The sequence below is a fragment of the Malus sylvestris genome, chromosome 12, assembly GCF_916048215.2.
Source record: "Malus sylvestris chromosome 12, drMalSylv7.2, whole genome shotgun sequence".
NCBI classification, from domain to species: domain Eukaryota; kingdom Viridiplantae; phylum Streptophyta; class Magnoliopsida; order Rosales; family Rosaceae; genus Malus; species Malus sylvestris.
In genome coordinates this window covers 19,665,397-19,680,423 of record NC_062271.1, presented here as the reverse complement: position 1 = coordinate 19,680,423, position 15,027 = coordinate 19,665,397, and the positions used below count along the sequence as shown (strand labels likewise).

The following is a 15,027-nucleotide window of genomic DNA, read 5'->3' as shown; positions in this document are numbered from 1 at the left end:
GGGGGATGACCCATCTTTGGCAAACTGGCACATCTGCAGCTTCGTCTTCTCCTAGTGTCATACTCGAGGCCAGGTTAGCGAGAACGTCTGCCATTTGATTTTCTTTTCTCGGCACATGTTCTAGTGTTACGGCCTCAAACTTTTGTAGCAGCTGAGTTGCCAGTCGGAAGTACGGAACGAGATCATCTTTCCTCACCTTGTATTCAGTCAAGAGTTGACTAATTATGAGCTTGGAGTCGCCATATACCTCAAGGGTTGTGATTTCCATGTTGATCGCCATTTGGAGCTCGATGATTAGTGCTTGGTACTCAGCGACGTTGTTGGAGCATAATTCGCTTAGTTGGAATGAATAAGGTAGTATTTGCCTTTGTGGCGACATGAATACTACTCCTGCCCCCGCTCCGTCTGCTCGTGCGGATCCGTCGAAGAACATCGTCCATCTCGGGAATATGTCAATGTAGAATACCTCCTCGTCAGGCAAGTCGTCTGAGATTTTCCAATCGGCTGGGATTGGATGATCGGCAAGGAAGTCCGCTAATGCTTGTCCCTTGACGGCTTTAGCTGGGACGTAAATGATCTCGTATTGATTGAGAATCAACGCCCATTTAGCTAGTCGCCCTGTCAAAACTGGCTTGGACATGACGTATTTAACCGGGTCAGCTTTAGCAACCAAGTGGATGGTGTAAGCATGCATGTAATGTCTGAGCTTCTGGATGGCAAACACCAGGGCAAGGCACATTTTTTCTATTGGGGAGTAGTTCAACTCAGCGCCGGTGAGTGTTCGACTCAGGTAGTAAAGCGCTCATTCTTTCTGGAATTCATTTTCCTGTGCCAATAGTGCTCCCACTGAACCTTCCTGAGCGGCGATGTACAATATGAGCGGTTTCCCGGGCACAGGCGCCCCCAGGACGGGTGGACTTGATAAATATTTTTTTATGCTTTCAAAAGCATTGTGGCACGCTTCGTCCCATACGAACGGAACATCCTTTTTCATGAGTCGGCTAAACGGTTGACAACGCCCTGCAAGGTTGGAGATGAAGCGTCTGATGAAGGCTAGTAGTCCTTGTAGACTTTTCAGCTCGTGCAGGTTTCTTGGCTCAGGCATGTTTTGAATGGCCTTGATCTTCGATTGGTCCACTTCAATGCCACGGTGCTTGACAATGAAGCCGAGAAACTTTCCAGAGGTGACGCCAAACGCACACTTTAACGGGTTCATCTTGAGGTTGTATTTTCGCAGCCTTTGGAACACTACTCGCAAATCCTTCAAGTGATCTGATCTTCTCTTTGTTTTGACCACCACGTCATCCATATAACATTCTACGTTTTTGTGTAGCATGTCATTGAAGATTTTCTGCATTGCTCGCTGATATGTGGCTCCAGCGTTCTTTAGACCAAAGGGCATCACCTTGTAGCAGTAGATACATTTTGGAGTGTGGAATGCTGTTAATTCCTCATCTTTGAGAGCCATACGAATTTGATTGTACCCAGAAGAGCCGTCCATAAATGACAGTGCCTCGTGGCCAATGGTTGCGTCCACCATGATTTCGATGATCGGCAAGGGAAAGTCATCTTTCGGGCAAGCGTCATTGAGGTCCCGGAAGTCTACACAAACACGTATTTGTCCAGATTTCTTAAGGACGATGACGATGTTGGAGATCCACTTGGGGTATTGCACCTCTCGAATGAAGCCTGCTTCGATTAGCTTGTCAATCTCTACCTCGATTTGTGGAATGAGCTCGGATCGATAGCGCATTTGAGTTTGCTTTATCGGTCGCGTTCCAGGCTTAACTGCAAGATGATGTACATCGATGACAGGGTTAAGGCCGGGCATTTCCTTGTAAGTCCAAGCAAAGACGTCTTTGTACTCTGATAACAGTTGGTAATACTCGTCTACCTCGTCTGCACTTAGCAGCGCACTCACAAAGATAGGTCTCTGCTCCTCTTTTGTGCCTAAGTTGAGCTCCTTGAGATCATCGACCGTGGATTGCCCCCCATCCTCAAGTTATGGTGGCGCAGCAGTGACATCTTCTTCGGGGATCTGATCTTCTTCGCTTTCTTGGATCGTGATATGGAAGACATCTTGGAATTCCTCTTCGGTGTCGTCCTCTTGGGCTGGTCGGCATGAAGATTGTCCAGTGTGGATGATGGTGCGCCTTCTTACTTTCAGTGGTCCGTTTGTGTCCACCTCCAAGATTGCTTGGCGCTTCATCCTTGAAGGAATTGAGCTTCGAATATCACATTTTTCTGCTATCATGTCGAGCTTTTCTTCCTTTGACATTGTTTTCCTATTTCTAAAAAACTTCTTGTTGTCTTCAAGTCTTTCCAAAGCTGACTGACGAGGAAGAGAGCTAGTCGTGTTGCTTTGCTTTTTAGGTTTTGACAACCTTTCAAAAACAGAGCTTTGGGACGCTGGCATGTTAAGTCTCTTGAAGACGGAGGTTCGGTTTTGACCACCAATGCGGTTAAGTGCTGACATTCTGGGTCTTGAACGATTCATCCTATCGAAGACCGACGTCCGAGGGGTGGATTTAGGCTCATCATGATCTTGTTCAATACCCACGCTGATGTGTTGAGTGCTAGCATTTTTCGCTTTGCTTGAAATCTTCACGGGTGCATTTGGTGTGAAGCCTAGTCCAGCTTTGTTGTTATCAACTCCGTAACCGTGCTTCTTCAACTTCTTTTGAGTCTCGGTGAGGTCACGTTCTTTATTGTTAACGGTGTTTGAAACCTTCTTTCCATGATTCGAAGAAGAAGCGAAGTCGTAGCCAGCTTTCGACATGAGTTTATAGGCGTTTGGATCAAAACCTTCTTCGGTCCTCTGGGTTGGGAGAAGGCTTGGTTCCACCCCCTTTGGTAGAGCTTTTATGAAGCCTTGTGGTAGTCTTGTGACCTTAGTGCCGCCTAGCTATGTCAGAGGTAAAACTGCATTCGTCTTGAGCAACTTTACATTATCCATATGCCTCTGTGCATCGGCTTTGTTTGCTCCAGTTTCGAACGGAGATTGACCATTCTTTCTTCTCGACATCGGGATGTATCGGAAGACGGGTGTGTTTGGTCCATTTGAGGGCGTCCTACTCCCCTTTGTTGTTGCACGTTTAGCCAGTTCATTATCGTTCTTGCTTGAAGACGGCGTAACTTCTTCTTCTTGCTTCTTGGGCATGGCTTGTCGCTCCTGCTTTTTAGGTGTTGCTTTGCCCGTGGATTTGATCTCTTTTGGAAGAGCTTCGGGCACCATGTCTTCATCCATGTAGAACTTGGCGTCTGCGAAATGTGATTCGGCTTCAGTGAATGGTTTGGTGTCGCCATAGATTACCTTCACTCCTTCTCGGTAGAATTTTAAGCATTGGTGAAGGGTGGACGGTACTACTCCATTCGCATGGATCCAAGGCCTTCCTAAGAGTAAGCCATAGGAAGTTCTTGCATCAATCACGTGGAATATCGTGCTCGACTTGAGTTCACCAATAGTCATCTCCACTCGGATCATGCCCATCGCTCTTTGTCCTCCTTGATTAAAACCTTGGATTAGTAGACGACTTAGGGACAGTTCATCCGCCTTGATGCCGATTGTAGTCATTGTCGACTTTGGCATGATGTTTATGGCTGATCCACCATCCACAAGCATGCGGTTGACTTTGTGCCCCTTTACATACCCAGAGACGAAGAGAGGACGGTTGTGAGGCTTGGATCCTAGCAGCAAGTCTTCATCGGTGAAATGGATTGCGTCCTCGATGGCACAACATGTGGCACATTCATGTGGCTGAGGCTTCAAGCTTTCGTTCTTGCTTTCTTGCCCTTCGTGTTCATTGGGACTTTCCAAGACAGCTGCTAATGCTATTCGCATCTTCTTTGGTAATCGTAACGCTTCCTCAATGCTAAAGTGTGTTGGCAGACCTTCTTCGAGCGTGAAAGTTTTTTCTCCCTCAGTGGTTATATCTTTGCCTTTTGAAGGTTTTTCCATTTCTACTTCGACCATATGGCATGCAGCGATAGTGCACCGTTGGAAGAAGTCATTCGGGAAGTACTCGTACAATGAGACAGGAATGCGTGGTTCTTGCTCCATAGGTTCCCCATCATACGTTGGCTTATTGACTTTTACGTTTCTTTTAGGCTTCCTACTGTTGCGGCGACGGTATTTTCTCACTTGTTCCACCTTTGGTCTCGTGGCTTGTGGTTTTGGTTTCCTTGTTTTTTTGTAGGTCACCAATGTCCATCCTTCATCATCATCGGTATACGCATCTTGTTCGTTTGCCCCCGGCGATGGTTGTGTAGAAGGCGCCGTGTAGCTTGCACATTGATGGGAATGGTCGGGTGTCGTTTGGAGAGGCATGGGATCGAAGGATCCGAACGCCACCGTAGTAGTATGTGTTGCGGCTGTGTCCTCAAGGTCTAGCTCGATTCTCCCTTGTTGCGCTAGCTTCATAATGAGTTCTTTGAGGACGAAGCACTTGCCCACGTGATGGCTTACGATACGATGGTACTTGCAGTACCTAGGATCGTTCGTTCGATTCATTTCTTCAGGGCGCTTGCACTCTGGTAACTCAATTACCTTCTTTTCCAGCAAGTCATCTAACATCGCATCCACGTCTGAGTCAGGAAAAGGGTACGTCTTTTGCTCCAACTCTCTCAAGGTGTTTTTATACTTGTCTTGGGTGCGAGGAGGCTCACTTCTCTTTGTCTCCTTGGTCTTGGAGGAAATCTTAATAGGCGCAGAGGTGGTCTTGATAGGCGCAGATGGGGTTTTGATGGGGGTAGTGTTGACAGTAAAAGTTTCCTTGGCAGGCTTTTTTCCAGTCTTGTCCACACTCGGGGCGAACACCTTATCCTTCTTGAAGTGGGTGATCGGCTCATTCTTTCCGTGATTGGCGATACTCAGCTCCATGTCATGGGAACGCGTTGCCAGCTCCTCAAACGTTCTTGGTTTTATGCCTTGGAGAATGTAATGTAACCCCCAGTGCATGCCTTGAACACACATCTCAATGGCAGAGGTTTCAGAAAGCCGATCTTTGCAATCCAGATTTAATGAACGCCATCTATTGATGTAGTCGACGACGGGTTCCTCCTTCCACTGTTTCGTACTGGTCAGCTCCAGCATGTTTACGGTGCGGCGCGTGCTGTAGAAGCGGTTGAGGAATTCCTTTTCTAGCTGATCCCAACTGTTGATAGACTCGGGCTCGAGGTCGGTGTACCAGTCAAAGGCGTTACTTTTCAGCGAGCGCACGAACTGCTTGACGAGGTAGTCTCCTTCTGTTCCAGCATTGTTACAGGTTTCAATGAAGTGGGCGACATGTTGCTTCGGGTTCCCCTTTCCATCGAACTGCATAAACTTTGGTGGTTGATAACCCCTCGGCATCTTCAAAACGTCAATCTTCTTGGAGTAGGGCTTTGAGTATAGTACGGAATCATGTGAGCTTCCTTCATACTGTGCCTTGATGGTGTTGGCGATCATCTCCTGCAGCTGCTGGATAGAGAGAGACCCCATGAGTGTCGCCGCTTGGTCTGGCTTCAGCGTCTCTTCGACGTTCTCCACTGGAGGTTCCTCATCCTCGTCGTTTTCCCTCTTTACTGGATTATCCCCTTGCCTGACTTTCTCATCGGGCTTTGCATCTAGTTGGTTAACGAGTGCTGCGATTTGCAGGTCTTTGTCCTCCACAGCCCTTGTGAGTTTTGCGATTGTTTCACTCATCTGAGCCAACTGTTCCTCAATTGAAGTCGCTCCAGCAACCATGACTTGCATAGCTATGCCGCTGCTTGAGTCAGCATCAGAAAGTAAGGATTCAGAGTACTTCCTCTGGCTTTCCTCTCTTGGGGCCTTGAGCGAGGCCAGGGTGATCACCGATTTGTGCCTTGGGTGCTTTTGTGCCTTCGGCGGAGTTGATGCAGGGGCGGAAGAGGCGGCAGAAAGAGCTTTTGCCTTGCTTCGAGTTATGATGCCTGAAGTGACGCCCCCTGTCGTGATGACGCTCTTGTTTCTTGCATTGGCAGCGAGAACAACTTGGGCCTTCCTTGACGCCATTTGTGCTTGTTGCGGATTCAACGATAGAGATGAGAGGTAGAGACTGTCCCACTGGGCGTGCCAAATTTGTAAACACGGAATTCCTGCAATGAATGAGACAAGAACACGAGTACAAAATAATATTTTTATTAATGATTTAGGGGTTACAATCTCTTCTACGAATTTGGCCTCTGATTCTATCTTTGAAACGTGTAGATGTAGTGTTGTTGATCCAGGGGCCGTCGAGGCTTGATCTTGGACGAACAGTTGATGAATGATGAACACCTTCTTCAAGGGCCGTCGGGGCTTGATCTTGAATGGGTGGAAGTTCTTCAAGGGGCGTTGGGGGCTTGATCTTGAAGGAGGATTTCACGAAGAACGAAGAGGGCTTTCTTGATCCTTCGGGATTTGCTTGAGAGCTTCTAAGTTTCGAGGCTTCAAGGCTTTGGTGTGGTGTGACTTCTCTTCCAATTTGGGAGTAGAGAAAGTGTATGTAAAAAATCCTCCCTTGATTCTTTGATGGAGGAGCCTATTTATAGGCTTTGGGAATGAACCACCACCATCCATTTGTTTTGGTGGATGTTGTAGGTGAATTGGTGGATTGTTGTAGGTGAATTTGGGTGGAGGTTGTAGGTGAATTTGGATGGATTGTTGTAGGTGAATTTGGGTGTATGTTGTAGGTGAATTTGGGTAGGTGAATTTGGGTGGAGGTTGTAGGTGAATTTGGATGGATTGTTGTAGGTGAATTTGGGTGTATGTTGTAGGTGAATTTGGGTGAAGGTTGTAGGTGAATTTGGATGGATTGTTGTAGGTGAATTTGGGTGTATGTTGTAGGTGAATTTGGGTGAAGGTTGTAGTTTGAATGCAATGGTCAACATTTATTTCACTAAAATTTCAATGTTTACAAATGTAATTTTAATGTGATGGCTAACATTTATTTCAACGAAATTTCAATGTCTACACATATGTACATCACTATTGTGCCGTCTCGACTCTTGAGCCAATAATGCATTTGAAATTTTTTCATATGTATATGTGCACAGGATAGTACGTGATGATATACTTATGCCAAGTAAGTTGCTCTTGTTGACAGGGGTCAATAACATTGGTCCATAACTTTGAGTAGTGAAACACTTATGGATACATTTATTGGTACAAAATCAATCAACGTTGATACATTATTGGTACAAAAAAATCTATACTAAAATTCGATTTCTCTTACACTCAAATTTGTTTTGATTCATCTGCTCGTAAATTAGAGGAACATAAAACATCACCTTATCAAAAAAAGAAAAAAAAAGAGGGAGCAAGTCATTTGTTATTACGTGATAAGATATAATCAGTTGTATTCCCTTATTTATATCTCTCTCATTACGTGATAAGAAAGAAGATCACGTAATAAAAGATACAGATAAAAAATATACAACCAAGATAGCTAAGAATCTCCCCTTACCACAAATAAACATGTAAGTGTTATGGTGGGAAACTGAGTTCATATGTGCTTGCATTGTATGTATGTATGCATGTATTCCCTAGTGCTCTACAAATGAGTTTCTACATGTGGTCATGTAAAAAATATAGCAGACAGTTTCTCAAATGAATGTTTAGTCAAAATTAAAAGAAAAAGGGAGATGAAAATACTAAAATGTTCTTGGCTAGAAAATGCCATTTTCAATTCTTCTTTAGTTCTTTGGAATTTTGAAAGTAATTTTGGTGTGACATTTGTGACAGCATGTCCCTAACTTGACAATTTTATTAATTTTAAATGAGGGAATTGACGAAAATGCCCCTGGAGGTGAGGGTGTTGACCTTCATGGACTAGCGTATAGTGAGACGTACGAAACATTCTTTTAGTGTATCCTTGTAGTACTCGTCGCTACGAATGTGTGGGTGCAAGCGGAATCGAAATCAGAGGTACGGTTAAAATTTTACGGAACTATGAATGTGAAAGACGTTTTAGTAATTTCACGTTTTTGGGAGTTATTTTTCTGTTTTGTCATTTGTGGCTTTGTTTTGTGAGCCAATGGGATCCACACCATTCCTTCCTTCACTCCCATGTCCCCTTCTTTCTGGAGCACACACTCTATCTTTCATTTTTTTTTAAAACACTTTTCACTCTCTCCCATCTAACTTTATCTTCACTCTATTTCTTCCTCTGTAAATACAAAGACCTGTCATCACCACCACACCTCCGGCGAGCTTCACTGAACCGCCACCTAGGTGCCACTACCTGTCATCCTTCCCAAAACTCAGATTCAAGTGGGATCGAACTCCTTCACCTTTCCCGTGGACCCTTACCTCACCCACTCACTCTATTCTCGCTGCACTAAAGCAATCATGGTGATTGTCGATGCCCTGTTTCATGGTCATCGTCGTCCTTGCCTTTAACCCACCACGAACGTAGCACCATGTACGAACGCCCTGTTTGGGCATCCGAATCCAAAACTCGAACTCAGAGCTCTCCGAGTATTTTTCCATTGTTCCAAGTAAGGTAAGACTCGAAATACCTTTGATCATCTCCTTGTTGATGTTCTGAATGATTATTAGGTTGTATGTGTGTCTTAATGGTGAAAAAACCATGAATGTGAGCTTCCCCAGATTTTTGGAAAAACTAGTACCCGTGACCATTTAGCCCATTGCAGAGGATTTTTTCGGCTATCTCGGTGACGTTTGGCCCTCGAAACTGGTATAGCCTTGTTCACTACATTTCTAGCTTCAAGTTAGTTCTTGAATCATCGAATTTGGTTAAGTATCAAGTTAGAAATTAGCTCTGGAAGTTAGGAAGAAAATGTGAGAAAATTGCAAGAACTCACGAGGAAGGCGAGTATAGTAGTACTCACAGGTGCGTGGGCACGCGTGGAAGCGTGAGGGTGGTCGGCGCGTATAGTGCTTGGTTGCATGTGCAGCCACCTTATGGCGGCGTGTGCGGCGACACTGGGAGGAACCCGAGGTCCCTCCTTAGGTTCATCGACGTGCCGAACCCGAATCTACCCTCCGTTTTTCAAAAATTCGATCATTTTAAAATAGTTCCTTTATTAGCCGTACTTTGTACGAAAACATGTTTATACATTAGTACGCTACGTATTTACATAAATGGTTCGTTTCTAGGCGAAACGCATCGCAAGGACTCTCGATGCTACGAGGTGGGTTCGACTCGACGACATGATTTGTAAGTGGGTCTTTTCTTTGATATATATATATATATATATATTGGTTAGTTTCCCATATATACATTTATTAATAAATCCTCTACGTGATTGCCATGATTAAATTAACATTTATAAGAAATACTTTATTGTTGGGAAATGATGAAATAATCCTACGGGATGCATAGGTAAGCTTACTATACGAGGATGCCTTAATTATATTTATGGTCATGAATAGTGTTATATTGACTAGAATTGTTGAATTGCTGTGGCATGATTATATTTATGTTATCTGCTCATCGTTAGCTGCACCAGTATTAGTACTCGCCCGGGCTAGGGCCAATCTTTCACGTGTATGTGCACATCGCATCGTACGCTCACTTTGGATCCATTGGAGGTGTCGGTCTTGTCCTAGATTGCTATAGGCAATTAGGACTCGTATGTGTTGCGCATAGTGTCAGTCTTCACGTGATTGTAGTACTAGAGTGTATGTCATTGTTACACCCAGTCATGTTCATGTCATATTACCTCTGCATGAACTCGTGTGTCAGCACGTGTCGATGAGCACTCAATATGATATGTTCATTGACGCAAAATTATGTGATTACAGATGTCAAGTATTTGTTTATGAAAGTTGTGATGTTTGGCATCCTTGAAATACTATTGGCTATGGTAAGCATTTTTATACTATACGTAGTATGTATAATTTGGAAACTATGCTTGTTTTACGGCGAGGGGTTATAACGTTTTAAAAAAGGTTTTTATGAAGCTTTATTTTAGGCCCACTCACCCTTGTTTTTCGCCACTCCAGGTTTTAGCAGCTGTACTTTCGTATCGACGAGGATTTTTGGCAAATCTTGGTATAAGTGGTTACTTCGTTGGTACGATTCTTATCCTACCTTACTATACTTTAGTTATGCTCTGACATCACGTGTGAAATGGGTTCATTCCCGCTCACATGCGCACTCTTCCATTTAGGCACTTTTAGGTTTAAATTTATTCACATTTTCCACATCACCACACTTTATGGCTTCGTCACCATCATGGTGTCGGCCATCACAGCTTGATTCGGAGTTCAAGTAGACATCCCGGGTCTGGGTGTGTGACATTCCTTTCACATTTTTTTAAAGATTTTTTTGGCACTCTTTAATTTAATACATCTCTGATTCATGTAACATGCATCTGTGGAGGGAAGACAGGGAACATCTTTGTAGCTACAATTATTTGTGGTGTTATCATGTTAACATCAAAGTAATCAAATTAATATGGTGGTTCTTTAAAACTCATTTTGGGGTTGGTCCTTAATATTTAAGCCGTCAAATATGATAGTTTTATCTAAAATATTTAAACTGAACATAGTTTTATCTAAAATATTTAAACTGAAACGTCCATTTTGAGTAATTTATTGTATACATTGATGCATAGTAAAAACGATATGATGTATTTTGTTTTTTTATTGAACTCGACTTGATGCAACCTATTTTTAGTAAGGGGTGTGATATCCACACTCATTTTTACTTCTTACACACTCGTCTAATTTTTAGCTATCGGATCGCATGAATTGAAGAAGATCAAATGACATAAATTAACAAGGGATGTGTAAAACCATAATGCAAAACCTTTCGGCAACTAAAAACCAACAGAAAAATATTTTAAGGAAAATCCTAGGGAGACTATATTTTGTAAATCATAACAATTAGGTTTTTTATGTGGTTCAAAATATAACATACTTTAAAAAGAAAACTAATGAAAATGGCTTGAAAACTTTGAGTTTTAATGATAAGGACAAAATAAATGGTAAAGTGAATAGTACCATAATTGACTTTTTAGTGTAAAAATGTGGTTTTTCGTTAAAGTGAACAGTACCGGGTGTTTTTCGTTAAAGTTCCCTACTTTAAATTCTTAATTATTAGATTTTTTTGTTTGACATACAGAAGTAAAGATTTCACAGTTAAAATACTTAAAATATAAGGAAAACTAATGGAAATAGCTTGAAAACCTTGAGTATTAAGGATAAAGACAAAATAAAGGGTAAAGTGAATAGTACCATGATTGACTTTTTAATGTATAAATATAGTTTTTCGTTAAAGCAAATAGTATTGGAAATTTTACGTTAAAGTTCTCTAAAATATAAGATTATGAGACCATCTATTGTTTATGAATTTCACCTTACTAATAATGATTGACAGAAGAAAGCTATATGGATTATCTGCTCCTAACTTTGATGCAGTACAGACTACAGTAGAACGATATCACCACACACCCCCACAGCGCTTTTGGGTGAAAGTAAAAGGGAGGTGGATTGTCTGCCCTCTCATTTCTATACTTTTCTTATTCTCTCATGTTTGTTTGATCACGGTTAAATTATGTCAACATTTTATATTCTTATTACTTTTTGTTTTATTATTTTTATAAAAAAATTGCTTTTTGTTTTATTATTTTTATAAAAAATCAATATAAAATGTTAACGTGGCTTAACTGTGACCACACAAACAAGAACGGATGAGAAAAGTATGAAAATGGAAGGGCAGACAATCCACCTACAAGTAAAAGGATGATGAAGGACATAAAGCCGGAAAGTTGATTTTGAAATTTGTGTTTATTTAGAATTTAAAAAATGATGAACATTATTGTCAGTGATGAGATTGGCAAAATTATTCCTGTCAACAAAGACGCTGGATTAGTTTAAGTTTTACTCTAAACCATAAGAAAAAGTTTGACTCACTTTAACAGGAAAAAAGGTTTCCATAATAATATGGGTTCTCTCCTTTTTTACTGATTTGTGTTAAATACATTTTCATTTTCTTCTATCATTTCTACTCCTGCCAAAATTATTTCAAATTTTCTTCTCTGAATATAATGTCCATTTTTATTAGATGACGGATTGTTGTTAACAAACTTACATACTATAAGTATATCGTTATTGTGATGTCTTGACTTCTAAGCTAATAATGCATTTGAAATTGTTTTTCACATGTATAAGTGCACAAGATAGTACGTGACGATATATCTATATTAGGAAGTTACTCTGTTGACAAAAGTCAATAACATTGATCCATTGACGTGTTATGGATACATTTATTGGTACAAAATCTATCAACGTTGATATATATTTATACTAAAATTCAATTCCTCAGCTTGTAAATTAGAATAATATAAAACATCGCCTTATCAAAAAATAGGAAAAAAAAAAGAGGAGCAAGTAAATAGACACACTCACACTCAATAATAACGATAATGTATCAAACAAAAAGTAACAAAAAGCATCAAACAAAGGATTGTGGAAATCAACTCAGTTACAACTACAAAACTTCACGAGTAGTACAAAAAGTTGGGGAACCACAGAAAGTTGTCCTAAACCTTTTGATTTGAACAGTTTAAAACGCCAAGAACAAGAAAGTCTCTGCTCTAACAGTGCTGAAAAAACGTGCAAATACAAATGCCTGTACATCAATCACACTGCATAGTAATCAGTAATTGAACCCCAAAAATTCAAAAGAAAGATTAACAGAAAAAACCCATTTCAAATTCTCAAAATCTCAATCATATAACGCAATCAAATTATTCATGTGTGTTTCTCTCATGGCGTTATTGGATGAGGCCTGGTGAGATCTCTTGACCCCCACAAACTGCATTCTTGAACTGACCAGCTGGTGGGACTGTTTGCAATGAGCAATTGCTCCTTCTATCGAGCTCTCAAGTTCTGAATTTGCACTCGTACTTCGCTTCAGCAGATGCAAATCTGTTAATCCACTTGAGCTGAAGGAGAAAGAAGACGAGGAAGACGAAGAAACAGAGGAAGATGTGGGGGAACACAGAGATTGCAGAGCAGGTGTATGTTGGATTGCCCCAGAGAAAGATTTTCTGTGGGTGTTTGCGTTTTCCTCAGCCATTTCTTTCTCAATGCTTTTCATCAGAGTGGTGGATGATATTTGGAACCTGCCATTGTCGATTCTTCCAAATGGGGTTTTCTTGGCCACTTTCATGTACTTGTTGGAGCAAAAATCTGTGACTTTGGAGCCATTTTCTGCTTCTGCTTCTGCATTGCTCGCTGGTTTGGCACATGAGTTGTAGTCATCTGCACAGGTGGGTTTTGTGAACAGGGACTTCACATACGCCCTTGAAGCCTTGAGCTTTTGACCCAATGAGGACTGCTTGATCTGCTTCAGCTTTGTTGACCAAGATTTCTTTGGATGATCATTGTGACCACCAATGAAATTCACACAGATGTCAGCCGTCCATTCGGAGATGTACTCATCTGAGTTGAGCTCACTGCTGACCCTGCAGGACTCTGAGGAGGAGATATTGCAGGATTGATCCAATGGGGTGTTGGAGCTTTCCCTTTTGGTGAAGCTTTCACCAATGGCTTCCTGGGTTTTGTTGTTGGAGGTTTGGAGGATCTTTTGGACCATTTGCAGGCGAGGTGGGAGGTGGAGAGGGAGGAGCGTACCTTTGTAGAAGAGTTCATCAGCTGGGGATGTTGTAGTTTCTTTGTCTTGAGAAAGTGAGGACATTTGGAACTCAAACTCTCTGGTTTGTGGTGGAGAGCTGATGGAATAGCACAAGAAGTTGGAGGAAGAGCTCACTTCTATGTCTATGTAGCCTTCATCCGCACTTTGATCACCTGAAGCTTGGCTTCTGGCCATCTCATGCGACCCTTCTCTCTCTTTCTCACTCTCTAGTTTCTCTCTCTGGATTGTGTGTGTGTGTGTGTGTGTGTGTGTGTGTGTGTGTGAAGATGCTTAGCTTATAGGGAGGAGAGCTTGGTGAGGGAAGAGGCAGAGCACCCTTTAAAGTAAAGATGTTGAAAAGTTTGAATAATGCATGTATAATTGTAATAACAGAAATAAGAAAAGAGATTATATTCACACACCACAAATTACTTCCCTCACACTTTTTAAATTTTTTAATATTTTCTATACACTACTAACACTTGATAGAAAAATATTAAAAAATTAAAAGAGTGTGGGAGAAGTAATTTGGGATGTGTGAATATAATCTCCCAATAAGAATCCTCTGTTAAAGTGGAATTTTCCATAGAATTCAACTATCTTACAGTATAACGTTAATTTTCTGACATTATAAAATATTGTATAAAAAATATGAAAGTGGTAGAGAATTCATAAAAAAAATTCGCTAACGTCTCTTGGAATAAATAAAAAATTCTATTTCCTTTTTCTTTGCATGTCTATCTTGATTCCTGAATGCTTCCAAGAACTAGAATGCAGAAGGGAAAAAATTATTAACCTTTATTCCAAGCTGAGTAGCCACACAAACTGACCAATATATATTAGTGTTAGTATATCTAGGGCTACAAGACATCTAACTTGTAGCTTATATGGCCTAGATTTTGTAACTTCAATAGATTCTAATCACAGTTTTATCTTATGCTCGTTAGAAAGTATATATAGTATCAATAGAAAATTGAAGTATTGGTTCTTGAAGTTTAGTTAAATTAGAATTTTAATTCTTCAAGTAAAAATCTATGAGGGTTGATTTCTAGACTTGTCACATTGTGGAGTATTCAATTATTATTATTATTATTTTTTTTTTTGTAATTATGTTAGAACTTCAATTCGAAGTTGTCAAAACTTCAGAGTTTAAAAGGAAAAAAGTTCTAACAGAGTTACATAAAATGATCATTGGTACTTGACACATTTGTCTGATATAATAAATTTGTATTATAATATAGATGGTAGCCGGGTTTATATTTTACGGTACAATTTTAATAGATAAAAATGCATGAAAGCAATACCAAGTAGTGGCAGTTTAGTATAATGCGATAAGTTTTTGGGTGACAAATTGTTGAAATTATAGTTTTATTGGGGCGATTCACATTTGAGATTGTTATAATAAAAATGCTGAAATTTATATTAAAAATCTAAGTGC

General features: G+C 40.9%; 1 protein-coding gene and 1 long non-coding RNA gene across 2 annotated transcripts; one reads left to right on the top strand and one right to left on the bottom strand.

Annotated features, from left to right (window-relative positions):
* Positions 1–8,128: 8,128 nt before the first annotated feature.
* LOC126594375 (uncharacterized) lies at positions 8,129–10,424 on the top strand. Its single transcript, XR_007613255.1, has 3 exons — positions 8,129–8,483; positions 9,101–9,161; positions 9,950–10,424. It is a non-coding gene; the product is annotated as an uncharacterized LOC126594375 (long non-coding RNA).
* A 1,917-nt stretch (positions 10,425–12,341) lies between these two features.
* LOC126591991 (probable membrane-associated kinase regulator 4) lies at positions 12,342–13,952 on the bottom strand. The gene has a single exon (XM_050257743.1). It carries the CDS (start codon positions 13,782–13,784, stop codon positions 12,678–12,680), a length of 1,107 nt encoding a protein of 368 aa, XP_050113700.1. The 5' UTR covers positions 13,785–13,952; the 3' UTR covers positions 12,342–12,677.
* Between the last annotated feature and the right edge of the window lie 1,075 nt (positions 13,953–15,027).